The 19,851-nt window shown below is 55.2% G+C and overlaps 1 protein-coding gene across 4 annotated transcripts; it reads left to right on the forward strand.

The window, feature by feature from the left end:
• The first annotated feature begins 6,515 nt into the window (after window positions 1–6,515).
• On the forward strand, window positions 6,516–19,125 carry ROBO4 (roundabout guidance receptor 4). Of its 4 annotated transcripts, none has more exons than XM_045860374.1 (18): window positions 6,516–6,638; window positions 6,961–7,290; window positions 7,494–7,651; window positions 7,845–7,965; window positions 8,259–8,386; window positions 8,486–8,714; window positions 8,963–9,075; window positions 9,491–9,659; window positions 9,817–10,005; window positions 10,117–10,159; window positions 12,047–12,183; window positions 12,302–12,565; window positions 15,835–15,942; window positions 16,122–16,257; window positions 16,403–16,636; window positions 16,757–17,115; window positions 18,158–18,364; window positions 18,483–19,125. In XM_045860374.1, the coding sequence occupies exons 1-17, from the start codon at window positions 6,569–6,571 to the stop codon at window positions 18,313–18,315; spliced, it is 2,946 nt and encodes a 981-aa protein (XP_045716330.1). In that variant the 5' UTR covers window positions 6,516–6,568; the 3' UTR covers window positions 18,316–18,364; window positions 18,483–19,125. The 4 variants fall into 4 exon arrangements, with proteins under 4 accessions (XP_045716330.1, XP_045716331.1, XP_045716332.1 ...); XM_045860375.1 differs by having other exon boundaries at window positions 16,125–16,257; XM_045860376.1 differs by having other exon boundaries at window positions 7,494–7,552.
• The last annotated feature ends 726 nt before the right edge of the window (window positions 19,126–19,851 follow it).

The raw sequence follows: 19,851 nt of genomic DNA on the forward strand, positions 1-19,851 counted from the left end.
AGGGTCCCCAGTTGGCAGTATCTTAGGTTTCTCTAGTAAAAATGCAAATCCTCCCTGGAGAAAAGCGTATCCTAAAATTTTCAGAGACTGAGACCAACCAAAGGTGAGTTTGCAGTGAAAGGTCAGTAAGCACAGAAGGAAACACTTGGCCGTGAGTCGGAGCCAGCAGACTGAGAAGCAGTGGACTCGGACCCCCAGGCCTTCAGATGCTGAGACTTATCAGATATAAAATAGAAAGCAATTATATTAGCTAAATAAAAGACAGAATTGCAAAAATTAACAAGCAGGCAGAGACTAGCAAAAGTGACCAGGTTTGAAAATAAACAAAATAGAATTTTTATAAGTAAAAATATAATGTATTGAAATAAAGTGTAAATGAAAGAGTTAACACATTAAGTATGGACAAAGAGAGTTTGTTCATCGGAAGATGTATGTGAAGAAATTATTCAGAATAAGGCACACAAACAAGGAGATGAAAAACAGGAAATCACAGTCACCTCTTATACTCAACATTATACTGGTAAAGCAAGGAAAGAAACAAAATGTATAAATATGGGAAATAAAAACCCAAAATGTCATTATATTTAGAGTATATGATTTTTCTATGTAGAAAACACAGAAGAATCTGCGAACTATTAGACATAATACCAGCATACTTCAGTTCCTCATGGCTCTGTAACAAACCACTCCAAAATTGAGTGACTTAAAAAAGAGTAATCATTTTATTTCAACACATTCTTTGTATCAGTCACTGGGGCTGGAGTCTGCCTGGCCACTCATTTGCTGGTGTTGTGTGAAGTCACTTACATGACAGTATCACTTAGCAACTCGAGCTGGAGTTGGATGCTGACCATGTCCTCACTCACAGGCATGCCGATGGACACTGGCTGTTGGCCAGTAGGTTTTCGAATTCTGTTAGAACCGCTCTCTAACTGCTCTCCGTAGCTAGACATAGCTTCTTCACATGGAAGTCGCAGAGCTGTGTTTTACAAGGTCAAGAGCAGAAGCTGTACAACCTCTTGAGGCTTAGACTTCAAAGCTCCACAGTGTCACTCACCTCAAATTCTCTGGGTCAGAGCAATTTTTGTAGCAGCCTAGCTTCCAGGAATTCAGAAAAATACTCCACTTCTTTACTGGAGGGGTAAGAAGCATTGCAAAGGGACAAGAACACAGGGCGGTAGGGATTATTGCAACAATCTTTGCAAATAACCTCAACAGGAGATTTAACAAGTTAGCTAAGAATACATTTCACAAAATGTGTAGAAGATCTATATATAAAGCAAATTATAAAATTTTATCAACTTGGCTGGCGTAGCTCAGTGGATTGAGCGCAGGCTGTGAACCAAAGTGTTGCAGGTTCAATTCCCAGTCAGGGCACATGCCTGGGTTACAGGCCACAGACCCCAGCAACGGCACATTGATGTTTCTCTCTCTCTCTTTCTCCCTCCCTTCCATCTCTAAAAATAAATTAAAATAAAATCTTAAAAAAAAGAAATGTAATTCAGTTTTTAAAAATTAACTTAAAAAAAAAACTTTATCAAAAGGCATCAAAGATGCCTGAATAAAGAAGGAGGTATGCAGGTCCGTGAGTAGGAAGAGTTCATGTTACACAGTGTCGGTTATTTCTATGTGTTCAGTCAATTCTACAAGCTTTTCAAGAAACTTGACAGGCTGAAAGGCACAAATATAGCCAAGACCCTGCTGGAAAAGAAGGGGGCAGGGATCAGCCACCGGACACCTGTTTTGTGTTGCCCTCAGAGTATCAGGAACCGATGTGGTGGCTGGACCCAGCTTTGCGGTTCTTATTACGATTGCAAGATGACCTCCGGCAAAAGCCACCAGGAAACTTTGAAAAAATAAAGGTCATTATGACCAGGGCCTGGGAATCACACAGCCCACCCAGGACCACACAGCCAGGTTGTGGGTCCAGGGCTACCAGGGCTCACTCTTGACTGGTGAGTTTAAAACATGAGAGAGGGAATTTAAAGCAGGGAAGAAAAAAAATCAACAAGCGTCCCAAAATGGTCAGTTATTGAAATCAGTCAAGATCTCTGAAACAAAAAAAAACTCAGCTTGGGGAGGCAGCCTGGCCCTTTGTCTAAGCTGTGGCCGGCAATGTGTTTATTTAAGAAAGCCTCCACTGAAGTGGATGCCACTCTGAAACAGATGCCTTGGAAATCAAAGCTTCAGGAAGGCACTTGCTTTACAAAAAAAAAAAAAGAAAGAAAAAGAAAAAGAAAAAACACTGTTGTGGCTTGTTATGGCAAATACTGACCAGCAGTATCCCCTGCCACTACGAATGCTCAAAATATGAGAGAAATACACACAGACTACCGAGTCCTGTGGGGGAATAGGGATGGAACAGCCTCTCTCTCTAACGGAGGGAGAGCACCCCGAGCTGCTGCCTGAACAGGCTTTTTATTAGGTAGTTTTGGGTAGGAACACGGATACAGCTTATTAACCATTGTCTAGCAATGAGGATCAAACAGATAGATAATGTTCAAAGGGCTCACACTGAGTTTGGGTCTTATCACCTAAAAAACTACAGAACTTAAGAGGCTAAATTCATTTCCTGCCCGGGCAGTCATAATCTAATTAAGAGCATCCTCAGTAAGCAGGTTTCACAGGATTTTACATATTCCTTTTTCAAGTCTGATCATCCCAGGAAGTTCACAATCCCCAGTGTGGATTGCACCACCCCTTGTCACAGGCTTGAGTCGGGCAGAGGAGACAAAGGCAGCCGGGAGATTTGGATGTCTCGAAGGCAGAATGAGGACTCAGGCTTTTTCAAAGCTGGGGGCTGGGGGTGGAGCACCCCCTCTTTTCCACATCCCCCTGAGTCTTTCCCTGAGGGCCTTTCCACGTGATCGTGCCTGGCTTAGGTCCATCCTCCTCTGAGGAATGTTACCCATCGTTGGCTAACTGACCAAGCAATGGGGCCCAGGCAAGGAGCAGACAACACTCCTGCCAGGGAGATAAACTTGTCTCCTTAGTGTCTCCTGGCCCAGAGGTCTCCCACTCAGCCTTAGCCATGGGGGGTTACAGCTCCTGACACCAGGCAGGGCGGTTCCCAACAGCTTATACCACAACATCAAAACTTATTATACAGCTCTAGTAACTGAGATCCTGTAGTGTTCGTGCAGGAACAAATAGGCCAGGGAAACAAGCTAGACTTATATGAATATTTGATGTGTGACCAAGAAGTCATTACCAGGCACTGGTGCTAAGCAATAAGTAGTTCTGGAATCCTTGGTTTCTACCTGGAAAAAAATGTATCCCTACTTCAAGCCATATAAAATAATCAGTTAGTGATAGATCAAAGGCTTCATGTGAAAATTTAAACTTTAGGAAGACAATATGTCAGAATAGTTTTGACTCTGGTGTAGAGATTTTCTTTAAAATCAGAACGGAGAGCCCCAGCTGGGCGGCTCAGGTGGTCGGAGCGTCGTCCTGTCCACCAAAAGGTTACGGGTTCGTACAGACATTCCCAGGCAAGGAAAGTGGGGCTCAGAGAGGTTAGGTGACTTATTCAAGGTCTCTGCCTGTAGTTGCAGGATCCTAACCCAGTAGAACTGGCTTCAGTCCCCCCTGAATTCTCGCCTTTTACCCCATCAGCTCAGCCAGCAGACATCCCTGGCTGTCTCTTCAGAGAACACGAAACAAGAAGGCAGGAGCCAGGGGTGGAAAAATTTCCTCTGGAAGGTCCTTTGGAAGGGCACTCCATCCCTGTCCTCGCCCTCCCCTCTTACAAGCAACTGTGAGTTACTCACAAAACATAAACTTTAAGACCAGAGGGCAACACAAGGCACTCTCTCGGCTGGTCACTGGGTCAGCACGTCACCTGGGCAAGGGCAGAGCTTCCTTGAGACTGAAGGCAACTCCCATTGACGAAGTTTCCGTTTGACTCATGCAGTCAGCTGTTCCTCACTGCGTGGAAATGAAACAGGCAGGATGTTGGAAATGAGCGCTGTGGTCTCTGGGATCTATCCAGACTCACCTTACTGTTGGGGAGTCCCCTTGGCCATCACTCCCTGGATCCCTGAGTGCCTTCGATGCTTGAACCAAGCAAGGGGAAGGAGCCCTAATGTGCTACAGAAATAGCTCAGAGTAATTGGCCCCTTCCATCCCCAGTGGTTCTTAGCACCCCAGAGCCTGGGGATGGAGAGGCTGGCATGGACTGCAGTGGAGTGGAATGCAGGGGAATGCAAAGTCATGGAATGCAATGCGATGCAATACAACGCAGCGGAATGCAGTGGTGTGAAAAGCAATGCAGTGCAAAGCAGGCGATCTCCAGGGATGAGGCCGGGACTGTGGGGCTGTCGCTCAGGCTGCTGTAGCCTCTGGGGCTCTGTTCCTGCACTACCGCCCTGGCACCTCTCCGTGCTGCATCACCTGTCCATTCTCACTCAGCTGAGGACAGGGACGGCCATGAATCTGAATTCCTTTGGCACTTGCCATCTTTTCCCCTGAGGGAAGTTTACACCATCTTTCTGGAGTATACACATTTGAGTAAAATCAAGTTGGCATCAGATCGTTAGCAGAGACTTGGTTCATCTCTGCAAGTCCAGCACAGAAGCAGAAGAGACTAATGAGGGACCTCGGACTGCAACATTCCTGGGGAGCAAGCAGTTGGGGCCAGGCAGCCTTCGGGGCTCTGCATCCGGGACATGGCAGCTGGCAGTGTGTGCAGTAAATCCATCTGTCTCACCACGTCCTTGGCCGACTTCAGTGTCCACACGAACACCCCATTTCGTTGCCCTGGCTCCGCAGATCTGCGGCCCTGTACGCCTACTCCACTCTGCCTGGCACTCATGCCGTGGACTGTGTCACTGCCCTTAGCTCCTCCACCTCTGAAATACCAGGCTTATTCCCTGACCCCGATTCCTATCCTTCCAGCTCTGTCGCTCTGTTACTTTCATTCTATTCTCCACCCCTCGGAAGTGCACAGGTTGTTGAAACCAGGTTGTTCTCTTGCTTGAATTGTCTTAATCAGTCTTGGTCTGCATTTGAGGGGGAAAGAGGAGTTGTAAAGGGGGCTTTCGCAACCCTCTGATAGGCTGTTAGGGCTGTGGCTGTGGCTGGTAGTGAGGCCAGGCTGGGAAGGGGGAGGAAGGGAGGGAGTCAGCTGGGTTAGGGGCCCCTCAGAGGAGCCGGCCAGGAACAATTGGAAACAAAGGCTGGACAGCCTTCCTTTGAGCCCCCAGAGCCCAGCCTTGGCTTTCCGGGAACAGCTCCAGGAAATGGCTGAGATTCCAGATTCGGGAGGAAGAGACCTGTAAACAGGAGGTGGGCTCCGAGAAGAGAATGCAGCCTCTCTCTATGGAGGGGGCTGGCGCGAGCACCGACATCGCACGAGCTCAGAGGCTGCAGGCCCGTCTGCAGCAGACACGAGGTTTCAGGGCTGGAAAGACTCTTCGAGATCGTTGACTCCAACCACCACCCCAGGTCCTGAAAAGTGTCCCTGCCGAGGATGCTTGAATAGCTTCAGTGATGGAGCGTGCATGAAAATAACAATACCAGTTAAACTCACTGATCACTTACAATGCATTAGGTGAGTGCACTAAGTGAGTTATGTTTTATCTCACTTCATTCTTATTCTGGCCATCAAGAAACACACTACAGGTATTATTCCCACTTGCAGGTAAGGAAAGTGACTTGTGGGGGTTAAGGAAGGTGCCCAAGGTCTCCCAGAAGCTTATTTCACCTGTCTCCACACTGAAGAGGAGCACACAGTGGCCCTCTCCAGCTTGTCCAGAGCCTCTGAATCCGCCCTGCCTCCTGTCCCACGCCCACCCCAGCCCCATCTATCCCTGGGGAGTGGACCGAGCAACGACTGCTCCACCCGACTCGTTTCCTCAGCTCACAGCCCACTTTCCTCTGCCCTTACTCCTTTGCGCTGCGCCCAGAGCCCACCTCTGGGTTTCTGTTCCACTCTAGCAAGGGTCACTCGGAAGCAAAGGGATAAGGGTGGGGATTCAAGGTTTAAATAGAAGCTTAGGGTTTAAGGATCACGGCTGTGGTTAGAGTTTTGGTCAGTGTGAGGATTACCTTTAAGAAATCCCAGACTAGCCCTCACCGGTGTGACTCAGTGGTTTGGGCATTGTCCCACAAAGCGAAAGGGCATCGGATCAATTCCTGGTCAGGGCACGTCCCTGTGTTGTGGGTTCAGTCCCCAGTGGGGGCACATATAAGAAGCAGCCGATTGATATTTTTATCTCTCCTTTCCCTGCTCTTTAAAAATAAGTAAATAAAATCAAACAAGAAAAAAGAAAGAGAAAGAGAAGAAATCCCAGACTAGGTCACCAGGTAACCCGTAGAGCTGGGGTTGGAGTCAGGGGTTATGGCTAGAGGGTCAAGGTCAGAGAGTCTCTCTCCTCTGGGCTCCTCCCAGTTCTTCAAGGCACCGAGGGCCAGGCAGGAAGCATCGGTTTCCTCAAAGCTGCTTCCCTCCTGGGCAGTCTCAGCCGCAAACACCCACCACTGGCCGGCCTGCCCCTCCTTCCCTGGCTGTGAGCTCAGAGCAGCAGGACAAAGTGCTGGTGACCAGGACAGAGACCTGAGAGCCGCCATGGGCTCTGGAGGGGCGGGCCTCCTCGGGGCCCAGTGGCCGCTGTCTCTCCTGCTTCTGCTCGGCACGGGTGAGTGTGGCCGTCCCCTCTCCTAGCCCCGGTCCCTTGATCCACGGCCTGGCCAGGGAAGAAGCGGCCCCCTTGCCCCTTTGCCTTCCCTTTGCTGTAGGGGCACCAGAGAGGAGGAGGAGGAGGAGGAGGAGGGTGTGTGTGTGTGTGTGTGCAAGACAGAGAGACAGACAGATTGAGAGTTCAAAACTCCCACTCCTCTTTCAGCTAGACTGTTATTTGGGAATTGACCCTCAGATGAGAGAGGGCAGATGAGGTATTTGGGGGCGGGTGGGGCTGGCGTTGGCAGTCAGACCAGGCCCCTCCTCCCTTTCCCTTCCAGGAGGCATGGCCCAGGACTCCCCACCCCAGATCCTAGTCCACCCGCAGGACCAGCTGCTCCAGGACCCCGGCCCCACTAAGATGACCTGCCGAGCCTCAGGCCAGCCGCCTCCCACCATCCGCTGGCTGCTGAACGGGCAGCCCCTGAGTGTGGAGCCCCCAGAAGTACACAACCTCCTCTCCGATGGAACTCTGTTGCTGTGGCAGCCCCCAGCCCGGAAACGTGCCCACGACAGCCAGGCCCTCTCCACAGTCCTGGGCATCTACACATGCGAGGCCAGCAACCGGCTGGGCACAGCTGTGAGCCGCGGTGCCCGGCTGTCTGTGCCTGGTAAGGCCTGGGAGGGGAGGCCAGTGTGGGGCACAGCTGGGAGAGCTGGGATGGGACAAACCCTGGTGGAACCCCTGGGAGGCGGGGCTCTGAGAATGCACACAAGTCTGATCGGGGCAGGTGTGGCAGGAGACACCGAGGGGGGACCTCTGGGGAAGGGAGGACTGGACACAGTCCCTGCAGAGCCTCTGTCCTCCCCACAGTCCTTCAGGAGGATTTCCAGACCCAGCCTCAGGACACGGTGGCCACGGTGGGTGAGCAGGTGATCCTGAAGTGCGGGCCACCCTGGGGCCACCCTGAGCCCACAGTCTCATGGTGGAAGGATGGAAAACCACTGGCCCTCCAGTCGGGGCGGCACTCGGTCAGTGTGGCTCCCTTCCCCACACCTCCTCCTGTCCTGGGCACTCCCGGGCACAATCCCAGGGACCGACCCCCCTTCCGGCCTCGAGGCCCCTGCAGCATTTGGGAAAGGAAGGCAGTGAGACCTTAAGCTTCCCTCCCCAGACAGAGCCCCTCCCCACGTGGGGGACTCACAACGCACCTGGCCCTGACAGGTGTCCAGGGGTTCCCTGATGATGCTTAGAGCAGAGAAGAGTGATGAAGGGACCTATATGTGCATGGCCACCAACGACGCAGGACGGCGGGAGAGCCGGGCAGCCAGGGTGACGGTTCGGGGTAAGGGAGGGTAGCTAACATCAGGGCTGGTGTGGCGAGGGTGGGAGGGGCAGTTCAGTTAGTTCGGTGTGGTCTGGTTGGGGCTGAGGCCGGGGTATGTGGGACTCACGCTGGGGTCAGCATCCGAGCGGTGCAGACCCCACTGCAGAGGAGGCTTCCCCAGCCTAAAGTAGACATAGCCGTGCTCTCGTCCCGGGAGACAGGGGTTTGGGTTCCTCAGTGGCCAAGGGGTGCTCTGCTCCTCACGCCTTCACTTGGGCCTGTAGACCCACCCCAGCCTCGTTCTCCCACAGAGCCTCAGGGCTACCGGGAGCCCGTGGAGCTTCTGGCTGTGCGCATTCACCTAGAAAACGTGACCCTGCTGAACCGGGACCCCTCAAAGGGCACCAAGGCTGGGCCTGCTGTGTGGCTCAGCTGGAAGGTGAGGCCCAGGACCTAGAGGTGGGAGCCAGGCCGGGGCTCAAGAAAGGACTGGCCACGAGTCCCTGAGCCCCTCCCCTTTCTCCGGACACTTTCCCAGGTGAGTGGCCCCGCTGCACCTGCTCAGTCCTACACAGCACTGTTCAGGGCCCAGACCGTGCCCGGAGGCCAGGCGGCCCCGTGGGCAGAGGCCCTGCTGGCGGGCTGGCAGAGCGCGGAGCTGAGGGGCCTCCACTGGGGCCAAGACTACGAGTTCAAGGTGAGGCCATCCTCTGGCCGGGCTCAAGGCCCCGACAGCAACGTGCTGCTCCTGAGGCTGCCCGAACAAGGTCAGGGACAGCTGCCCCGGGACCCTGTAATAGACCCTCTGGCCCCTTCTTGTCTGGGGCCCCTGGAAGACTGTCCCTCTCCAGGCGGGGGGGATGGTGGGTCCTGCTCCAGGACTCCCTTCTGCTCTGGTCAGGCGAGCAGAGGTCTCATTGTCATCAGTGTGACCTCTGGCCCTGTGTCCCCATCCCAGCTCTTTCCCCGAGTCCTCTCCCTCAGCATTCCTAAAGGCCTCTCTCCCTCTCCCCAGTGCCCAGTGCCCCTCCTCAGGAGGTGACCCTCAAACCTGGAAATGGCAGCATCCTTGTGAACTGGGTGCCACCACCAGCTGAAAGCCACAATGGCCTCATCCGTGGCTACCAGGTACGACCACAGGCTGACACACTCCTTCCTAGCGGTGGTGGCACCTCCCTCTCCCCTGGCATCCTGCATGCCCTTGCACTGGGCACTGAGAAAGGCACTTGTGCCGAGAAGCAAGGGACACTTCCTGCTGCTAAATGTGTCTGCCAGACGCTGCCAATCGGTTACCAACCTGATTACATTGCATCTCAGTCTGCCTGGGCTCGTATCCCCAACTTACAGATGTGGACAGTGAGGGTAAAGTCAGAAATGTAGGGCACAGGACAGGAATAAAAGTGTGGGTGTGGTGGATAGGGGAGCATCCCCTGGTAAACAGCAAGCAGGTGGCCACCAGCCCAGAGTCCGATCCACAGAGGCCGGGGTCAGCAGCTGGGATGGTGACCTGGGGGCGCTGCTCACTCCCCCTTCTTGTCCTCAGGTATGGAGCCTGGGCAACACCTCATTGCCCCCAACCAACTGGACACTGGCAGGCGAGCAGACCCAGCTGGAGATTGCCACCCAGTCGCCAGGCTCCTACTGTGTGCAGGTGGCCGCAGTCACTGGGGCTGGGGCTGGGGAGCCCAGCAGCCCTGTCTGCCTCATTTTAGGTGAGGGCAGCATCCACAGGTCCCCCCTGCATCCCTCGGCCTCAATCCCCACCTTCCTTTCTTCCTGCTCCCACCTCCCACTTCCAGCCCCTCTCCCTTCTCTGCCCGACCCCCAGCGCCTCCCCTGCCCCTACCCCTGAGCTCCCATCCCATACAGAGCAGGCCATGGAGCAAGCTGCCCAAGAACCCAGTGACGCCTGGAATCCGTGGAGCTTCGAGCACCTAAGAGCCACCTTGAGGCGTCCAGAGGTCATTGCCACCGGGGGTGTCATGCTCTGGCTGCTGCTGCTGGGCATCACTGTGTGTGTGCACCGCCGGCGCCGAGCTGGGGTGCACCTGGGCCCAGGTGAGACCGTGAAGTGGACTCCCTGTTGTCCCGTCAGAGCACTGTGGGGGGTAAGTTCTCCAGCCTGATGCTGGGGACTCTGGACTTAGCCTTCTTCCTGCCCTCTCTCAGGTCTGTACAGATACACCAGTGAGGACGCCATCCTAAAACACAGGTGAGAGGTGACAGGGGTGTGGCCAAGGTGAGGGAGGGCGGGGGACAAGGGGTAGTGGAGCTAAGACAGAGAAGTGGACGGAATCCAAGCAGTGTGGGGTCCTCGCCCCTGGATCTCTCCTCAACTCCGAGTGAGGCTTGTTTCCTCTTTCAACAATGTTGGTGTCACCCCACTGCACAGGAGAGTAAACTGAGAGTCATGGACTTCAGTGACTTTGCCCAAGGCCATGCACCTGGCCTTCTGAACTCTAATCCAGTGCTCGTGTCGCCAGCCTCTGTCTCACTAACGCACTGACTACTTTCCCTGCTGGCTCGTCTCCTGGGTGGAGAGTCCCCAGCATGGGAGAACCAGCCTAATTTCTGACTTTCTGTGTCCACTCGGTGTTCACGAGCAGTGCCTTTGCTCTCAGTAAACCACTCAACCCAGAGAGCCGTCTTTCCTTCATGATAGCCCACCCACCTGCCCGTTCTGGGAGAGGGAACTCTGCCCCTACAGCATAGATTCCTGATCCTTGTTCTCAGTAACTGGGAGTTGCAGGTGCTTCTGCCCCAAGTGTGACTGGCTGCCAGAGAGAGCCTGAGGGCATGAGACAAAATGCTGAGGAAGAAAGCATCCTTTCTAATCCTGCTGGTTGAGCTTTGCACTAAATAACCATTTCATCTGCCCACATCCTCCTGCTCTTGTTCTCATTAGATTTCCTCTGGGATGTTTCACGTCCCAGGTCTGCACCTTTCAACAGATGTTCCTTGAGCACCTACTATGTGCCAGGGCATTTTGCTGTCAGTTTCTCAGCTCAGAGCAAGATCCCAAGCTAGCACCGTGTTCCTGCATTGTTCTGTGCTCACTGGCCTTTCTCGTTAGTGACCCCTGGACTCTGTCTGCTCTGCCCTGAACTTTCTCTGCCCTTCCGCCCTGGGACTTTATCCCTGTCCTTGAGGGAGAGTCATTCATTCCTTATGAACAGTCTCCATCCGCCAGGAACTCAGTCCAGACAGAGATGTCCATGCTGGCGTACAAATGCAGCCGCAGCTGGAAGTGCATAGCATATACAAGACACATGGAGGAGATGAGGGTGGGGAAATAGGGGAGAAAGATGTCACACGTACCCAGACAGTAAGAAGGAGAAGGCCAAAGAGGGCAGCCAGAAACAGCCTCTGCGTTCCCAAGGAAAGAAAAGCCGTTTGGTCTGGCTGGGCTGTAGTGTGCGAGACAGGTCAGAGCAAAGGATAAGGCTGGGGAGCTGGAAGGCAGACCAGCAAGGATGCTGGAGCCACGCTAGGCAGCCGGGCTCTCTCTGGGTAAATGGGAGCCACTGAAGGTTTCAGGCAGAGAAGTGCTTTGCTCTGATCCCCGTTGTTGAAAGACCACTCAGGCAACCAGCATGCCCCGCACCCGTCCAAAGGGAAGACACTAGAGGTAGAGGCGAACCTTCACGTAGTGAGCTCCTGCTCGGCCAGCGACAGATCTCACATTTCCTTCCAGCTCGCAGCATTAACCGTATATGGAAGGCCTATTGTTGCTTCTACAGATGCAGAAACTGGGGCTTAGAGGAGCCGACAGGCTTAGTCCCAGGGCTGTGCAACTGGGCGGCAGCGGTTGGGCATTTTCAAACTGGGTTTGTCTGGCTCCCGATACATGTTCTGTTCATCCTGGCGCACAGCTGTTCCTCTTCAGTACCTCCTAGCTCTGGGCAGCCTGGACGTCCTCTGATTCCAGGACAGCGAAGGACACTGAGTTAGGGGCATTGGGTCAGAGGTTTTAAGGAGTCGGGAGGGCGGAAAAGTAGGCAGAATAAAGCCTCTACCACCATCCCCTCACCCCTCCAACTACCCTCTGGTTCTCACTTCGCCCCATTTCTCATGCCCCCCACCCACCCCACCACCACAGGATGGACCACAGTGACTCCCCCTGGCTGGCGGACACCTGGCGGTCCACCTCTGGCTCCCGGGACCTGAGCAGCAGCAGCAGCCTTAGCAGCAGGCTGGGAGTGGACCCGCGGGACCCGCTAGACCGTCGCCGCTCCCGTGAGCCTGCCCATTGGGGGCGGGGCCGGCGGTGGAGCAGGCACCCCACGGCTGGGGGGGCGGGGGAGGGGCAGGATGAGTTCACTGTAATATTAGCCTCCTGTCCTTCGTATGGCAGTGATCTCCTGGGATCCCCGCAGCCCTGGTGTGCCCCTGCTTCCCGACACCAGAACTTTCTACGGCTCACTCATCGCCGAGGTGCCCGCCAGCCCTCCAGCCAGACCAAGCCCCCAGACCTCAGCTCTCAGGCATCACCCAGCCCAGCTGGCACGGCTCTCCAGCCCCTGGGCCAGTTCAGACAGCCTCAGCGGCCGCAGGGGGCTCTCTTCCCCACGCCTTTCTGGGGCCCCCGCAGAGGCATGGAAGGCCAAAAAGAAGCAGGGTAAGGATGGGGAGGACAGACCCAGCCTGGCGCGGGTGGGAGGAGGAGCCAGGAGTGGGGGTGGGGTGGGAGTGTGGCCTGGGGCCTTGAAAACAGGCATAGTTAGCACCCCAACCTCAGCATGGATTCCCCCGTCCTAGGGGGCGCCCACCACCAAAGCGCCCCGCCAGGAGTCACTGGCCTCAGCTTTTCCTTACGCTGTGCTCACATTTCGTTTTGGCCACACCAGTAAGGGGCCCTGCTTCTGCTGTCAACGCAACTCAACAAACGTTTAATAAGTGCCACTGTATGCCAGCCCCGGGGGCCCAAGCAACCCCAGATACAGTCCTTGCCCTCTAAGGGCGCAAAGCCTAAGGAAAGTGCCTGACTAGCACACTAGTCTTTCTAGAACCTGGCGGAATGTGAACAGTGCTGGCACAAAGACCCTGCTCCCCTGAACAACTGCTCACGCAGGAGCCGCCCGCCCGACTCCCCGCCGGCTTCCCCGCGAAGGGCCACTCCCTTTCTGCCAAACGCCTCCGGCTCCCGGCGGCGGCCTGCTCTGACTTTCCGGAGGGAAATAATTCCAGGCTCTGTTTCTTTAGCAACCACTACGTTAGGGGCTTTGCTTGTCTTTATGTCATTTAATCCTCACAACATGTTGACTCGGTATGATTTCTCAGATTTTACGGATAGGAAAAGAGGAGCAGAGGTGGGAACTAGTTCAAAATTTCACATCAACAAGCTGCAGAACTCGACCCTGAACTCAGAGATGTCTGCCCCTCCAGGCCCCTCTGACCTCCCTGGGAGCATCCTCAGGAGACCCCGCCCTCTCCCTGACCCCTTTCTCCCACCTCTGAACCTCCGCCCGTTTCCAATCCACTCTCTTCATGGTCCCTCTGTACCAGTTAGGGAGATTTACAGATGTTCAACAGCCAGTTTTCTTTTTTTAAGATTTTATTTATTTATTTTTAGAGAGGGAAGGGAGGGAGAAAGAGAGAGAGAGATAGACATCAATGTGCGGTTGCTGGGTGCTGTGGCCTGCAACCCAGGCATGTACCCTGACTGGGAATCGAACCTGCGATGCTTTCATTTGCAGCCCATGTTCAATCCACTGAGCTACGCCAGCCAGGGCTACAAAACAGCCAGTTTTCTTAAAGCTTATCATCAAACTTTTATTAAGATAATTATGGATCCAGAGTAATTAAGAGCTTACCCCATAGCCAAAATTTTATGACACTAAATATTAGCGAAGCTGGCATTTTTTCTCCCAGCTTTGCCTCAAAGCCATTGCATTAGAAACTCTCAGTGGCAATACAATACCAACCAAAAAGAGGTTACCTGAACCTCATTTAGAAACCAGCTCCCCGATGGAGAACGGCATGGCCTTGAATGTAGCGTAAACACCTCTTAGAACATTAATCCTCATTGTTTGAATGAATGCTTGTTAACTCAAACAAACATTTATTGCAATTCAGATATAGCCAATGAGATTTGGTCTAACCTTGAGAATACTTTTATTGTGTAGTTTATTCAAAGAACATTGAAACTAAAATCCAAGTGATTCCAAGCAAGGCGGGAGGAGGCTTTTTGTTACCGGGATCTTTCAGAGGTGAGAGGGGCCAGAGCGAACATGGCCTTTTGCCGGATTGGCCTCTCCCCTTCCCTTTCCGTACTACCGCCTACCCAACAAGGGTCCCCATTTCTGAGCTTCGTTAAGAAGCCGGGCCCTAGAGAAGAGGAAGCTGATGATAGTGGAGCTGGTGCACCTGAAGTTGGCCTCCCCAGGTCGCAGGACTACTCCAGGGAATATATGCAAACCAAACCAGCCAAAGAACAAAAGCCAGCTTGGGCGGAGGAAGTCCAGTCATTGTGCGGGTTTTTGGCCCCAGTGGTGGAGCAGCTGGGTTCTGTGCAGCTGGGTTCCCAGGGCCCAGGTGGGCTTCCAGTCTCGCCCCGCTCCAAACTGCCCACGGAGGCCCCCAGCTCTGTGAGGTCAGGCTAGACACCTCCTGCCTGGTCTTTGATCTGGACTTCTGATCACAGGACTAATCTGAAGGCTGTTTCTTTCCTCCTTTGCCCTCCTTTGCCGTCCTTTGCTTGGTGTCCTGGTTCCTGGTCTTGGGGAAATCTATTGTTTTCTATTTCTGTGACCCAGTTCCTCTCTGGTTTAAACTTAGATCCACTTGGGTGTTGGCCTGACCAGGAAGCATTGCACACACCGGGCCCGCTCTTTCCGCTCCCTCAGCTTCTCTGCTGTCAGAGTTCACTCAGCCTCGTCTCTGAGGGTGAAAGCTGCCAGCTCCTACGTGATTCACCTGTGTGAGTCACGTGCGTCCGTGCTTACACCTGAGTCTCTAACGCATCCATCAGCCACTCATCTATTCAACAAATACTGACTATCTATCTATGGGCGGGGCATTGTCTCTCCGGGTGAGACCAACACACCCTCCTCCTCTGAAGCCCCTCTGCCCGCCCCACCTGGCCTGGCCTGGGCTGACTCGTCTTTGTCTTACCTGCATGCAGCACGATTTCAGTCCAACCACCTCCCCAGGTGAGAGACTCCCAGGTTTCTCAGGGCAGGGCTGGCCAGAACGCCGTGAGGTGGTCACAGTGTCAAAGACAGAAATTAACAGCCTCTCTCCAAGAAAAGAAGGAGTGCGTGTCTTCACGGGGCCAAAACTGCTGAGAAGGGCGGCCACGTGAGGGCAGAGACCAGGAAGGCTGGAACGTGCGCAGTGAAGGCAAAGCCACTTCCCTGGCACCTAATGTCAGGGATCCATTTTTTTAAGATAAGAATAGGGTTTGGTTTTTTTTTTTCAATTTGTAGCTATTGGTTTTAGAGAGAGGGAGGAAGGGAGAAAGAAAAAGAGAAATACTGATTTTGTTGTTCCACTTATTGATGCATTCATTCGTTGATTCTTGCCTGGGGCTCCGATCTATTTTTATTTAATGGTAAAAGCCATCATTTGAAGTGGGTGTTTACAAATGACACTGAGGCTCAGAAAGGTTCATGGAGTTACCGAAGGTCACACAGCTGGTGCGTGGCCCAGCGGGACCACGAGGGCCCATGTTTTGACTCTAAGCCCAGTGTTCCTTTCACTCTGTCACAGCTGCCAGGCTGGAGTGGGGCATGGGGTGGGGAGAAGGTAGAGGAGGTTCTTCCCTCTTTTCCCCGAGTTCAGGGGCCCTACAGTCTGACTGAATGACAGGGCTGAAGACCGAGCCTGTGGTCGGGGTCTGAGAGGCCCACCCTGGCTCAACCCTCACGGCGGCCTCTCCCTCTGCAGAGCTGCACCAGGCCAACAGCTCCCCGCTGCTCCGGACTGGCCGCCCTGCGGAGCTCTGCGCCTGGGAGGTGGGGTGCAAAGGCTCCAAGAACCTGTCCCACAGCCCAGGTGAGAGGAAGAGAGGCGGTGAGGTGGGGTGCCAGGGCCCACCAGCCCTTACAGCTGGCTTCACCTGTCCTTGAGGAGGCTGGGTGGGTGGGGTGTAGGGACAGGAAGCTGAGAGGAGGGGCAGGCAGGGGCTGGCTGGGGTCTGGAGCTGATGGGGGTTCTGCCATTCTTGTGGCCAGAAGCTGCGCCCCGAGCTCTGGTTGCCTGGCGGGCTCTGGGACCACAGATCCTCGGCTCCTCCAACGAGCTGACTCGCCCTCTCCCGCCAGCACCCCTCTCTTCTCATGGACCCCCCACACAGAGTCAACAGACCCAGTAAGAGGATATGGGGTCAAAAAGCAGGGTCAGGGGGGTTGAGGGGTGGGGAGTATTAGCTGAGCTTGGATGGGGCTGGGGGAGGGGTGAACAGGAACTCAGAACGGCACCAACTGCCCTGCCATCTCTGTCTTACCCCAATCAGGCACTCGGTGGAGCCCCAAGCTCCCCCCTCCTTCCCACCGCCAGCAGCCCCCGTCCCCTCCAGTATCGCCCGCCACTCTGGCCACCAGGCCTCTCCCCTCTCTGGCCCCAGCCCAACCTCCAGTCGCCTGTCCAGCTCTTCACTGTCGTCCCTGGGGGAGGATCAGGACAGTGTGCTGACTCCTGAGGAGGTGGCCCTGTGCCTGGAGCTCAGTGAGGGTGAGGAGACGCCCAGGTGAGTGGCCTGAGTACAAACAGAAGAATTCGAGGGTGCTCATGGTCCCCACCTCGTTCCACCCTTCCTCAGACGGATGTTTCCACCCTACCCACTGTCTCCCATTTTGCCTCTTCCTAGGAACGCTGTCTCTCCTATGCCAAGGGCTCCCTCGCCCCCCAGCACCTATGGGTACATCAGCGTTCCCACAGCATCAGAGCTCGCGGACATGGGCAGGGATGGAGGAGGGGTAGGGTCCGAGGTGAGGGGCTTGCTGTGCCCGCCTCGGCCCTGCCTCACCCCCACCCCCAGTGAGGGCTCCTTGGCCAATGGCTGGGGCTCGGCCTCCGAGGACAACGCCCCCAGTGCCAGAGCCAGCCTGGTCAGCTCCTCCGACGGCTCCTTCCTCGCCGATGCCCACTTCGCCCGGGCCCTGGCGGTGGCTGTGGACAGCCTTGGCTTCGGTCTAGAGCCCAGGGAAGCAGATTGCGTCTTTACAGGTACGTGAGATCACCCCCACCCCTTGGAGCGGACGCAGCTCCTGTAAGACCCCCTCCTTTCCCACCGAGAGGCCAGGCTTCCTACTCACCGTCTTCGTTGTTGTTGTCGTCGTGGTCCCTGACACAGCTAGTTTCTGCTAACGATGACTGCGTCTCAGGCTCTATGATGAGCACTTTACATACATCCAGTAACAACACCTTTATGAGGCATAGTCTTTATGCTTTTCCAGATGAGGCCATTGTAAGTCGAACAGGTTCATTAACTTGCCTGAGGTCACCCACAAGGCCCAAGGTCACCCATGAGGACAAAGACAGGCTGTGAAGTCTGAAGGCTGGAGGCATCCAGTTGTATCACCCATTCCCCTCCTCCTCCCCCAGACACGCGTCTCCAGGGGATGTGGCTCCCAGCCTCTCATCTACTCTGGCCCAGAGTTTCGGAGTCCTCCTTGCTGTGGGAAGTCCTGTCTTCTCTCTTACCTCTGCTGTGCTTCCAGGCACTTCTTCTCACCTTCTTGACTCTTAGAACTCTCCCCGGAGTGACTGTGGTGGGGGGCAACCAGGCTGACCCTTCACACGTCTAGCAGAGCAGGACTATCGTCTCCATGTCAACAGAGGCAGCTAGGGCTTCCCGCACCCCCTGGTGTTCCCGTCCTCACCTGCTCTATCAGTACCCCATACCCATCCTATGAATCCTAACTCTACCCTCCGCCCCCAAGAAAAGCAGCCAGGCTCGTGGTGAATGAGAGAGCAAGGAGTATCTAGGGCAGAAGTTCCCATCTGGGGGGAGAAGAGGATGCCGGGGGGTGGGGGAGTGAAGGGAGAGCACGGGCAAAGGGCCGGGTGGAGATGTTCTCTCTAAACGAACTAACCGACTGTCCTGCTCTCCCCAGGGCTCGGGCCGCTGAGACTGATGGGCCAAGTTGTGTTTAGATTATGTTTAGGGTTGGGTATATGCCTTAAGTTGGCCTCAAGCTTTCTGCCCTAAACTGGTTCCCAGGGGTGAGGGCCAACCCTCCACAAATATTTCTACCCACCCCCACAGGTGCCTCACCACCTCCCTCCCCCCGGGATGACCTCTTCCTGACGCCCACCCTCTCCCTGCCCCTGTGGGAGTGGAGGTCAGACTGGCTGGAGGACTTGGAGAGTAACCACATCCAGCAACTGGGGAGGGGGCTGCCTCCCTGGCCGCCTGACTCTTAGAAGTCTCCCCAGAGAAGTCATCTCAGCTGTCCTGCACCCGAGGCTGGCAGTGAGTGTCTGTCGGCCTGGCTTGTGTGGTTCTGGGGAGGAGCCACGAGGGAGCCTGGGATGTGGCAGGAGAGACAGGTGCAGGGGGACAACCCCACTGTCCTTCGATTTTCCTGTAGACTCCTCCTGAGGCACGTCCTCGAGACCCCCGAGACCCCCGAGAAGAGAGCCGGAACTCCCTCTCCTGACAGCCACTGACCCTGAGGGACAGCTGGGCCCTGGACTGTGGCTCTCAGTCTGTGCACCTCTGCAGGTGGGCACAGCCCGTCCAAGGGGCCCGCAAGAGAGCTCTCCCTCCTTAATCGTGAAATGCAATGAAACGACACAAAATCACAGCCCAGCCAACCTGGACCCGCGGCAGCAGAGACTTCTCGCCACCTGCTGCCCTTGCTTTTCTCTCCTCTGTCCAATGGCACAGCCGCCTGCTGGACGTCAGGAGCGGCCCACCTCCTGACCTCCCGCCCACGAGGATCACAAGAAGTGGGGGACTGGGGTCTTTCTGGGGGACAATGGCAGCTTGGGGAGGAAGGGGCCCCTCAAGCCTCCCCTCAGGCTCCCTGGACCGTTGCCCCACGCAGGCCCCCTGCTCCCCCCGTGCCGTGCAGAGGAAATACAGAGCAGGGCGCCTGAGGCCACGAGGCGGAACCCAGCACCAAGGCCAAGGTTCCAGATGGACCCAGGGAGGGAGCTGAAGGGAGGGGGGCGCGGAACGTGGGACAGAAACACCCTCCCCACACTGCTGTCACTGTGAGCTTAAGGAATCGATGCTACAAAACAGCAACGACTTGGGTTCTGTGAGCTCTTTCCCCCAAGCATCGTTCTGGGCAGGGCCCCTGGAGATCCGGGGAGAGCCACCCGTGCTAGAAAGGAAGCGAGCATTCGTTGGCACTTGGGAGTGTCATTCATCTCTGTCGTGTGACTAAGGGGAGAATTGTGTCACCCATCAAATTTTAAGCAGATTCTAGAAAAGGGAGGGCTGGGGCATTGTCAGGGTCCGCCCCTCTGAGTGACTTCCCCTGAGAAGGCACCCCGGCTTTCGGCAGCCCCAGCCCCTCCGCAAAGACCTGTCCTGGATGGTTTCTTAAAAGAGGCAAAGGAGCTCATCCCACAAAAGGTGGGACCACTGTCACGGTTGGCCAGGGAACACCCTTCCGCCAAAACAGCGGACCGGAGAAATGGTGGAGCAGGACTCCAGGGCCTAAGCCACGGAAAGTCACTGAGGGCAGGGAGTGACACCTTCCCCGCTCGGCAGGAAAGGTCGAGGAGAGAATTCTCAAGTTGGGGGCATGTGCTGAACATGGCCGGGGCCACGGGAAGACACCTTCAAGGAGGGTCCATTGGAAAGGGGTGATGACACCCCAAGCCCCAGAAGCTCTATGGGGGGCCACTCTGTTTTGGAGGCTGGGCCAGGCGGGGCCAGGTGGAGAGGGGGGCGGAGCCGCCAGGAGGAGCCCCGTCTGGCCAGGCTGGGCTGCAGGGGTGTGGCCC

The sequence above is a fragment of the Phyllostomus hastatus genome, unplaced genomic scaffold, assembly GCF_019186645.2.
Source record: "Phyllostomus hastatus isolate PE091 unplaced genomic scaffold, TTU_PhHast_1.1 phas_scaffold_193, whole genome shotgun sequence".
Classification (NCBI taxonomy): domain Eukaryota; kingdom Metazoa; phylum Chordata; class Mammalia; order Chiroptera; family Phyllostomidae; genus Phyllostomus; species Phyllostomus hastatus.

Excerpts from the sequence above, each read along its gene's own strand:
- ROBO4 (XM_045860374.1), top strand. The coding sequence starts at position 6,569 with ATGGGCTCTGGAGGGGCGGGCCTCCTCGGGGCCCAGTGGCCGCTGTCT. Across the intron at positions 8,387-8,485 it reads CTGTGTGGCTCAGCTGGAAG|GTGAGTGGCCCCGCTGCACC; the intron begins GTGAGGCCCAGG and ends ACACTTTCCCAG. Across the intron at positions 9,076-9,490 it reads GCCTCATCCGTGGCTACCAG|GTATGGAGCCTGGGCAACAC; the intron begins GTACGACCACAG and ends TCTTGTCCTCAG.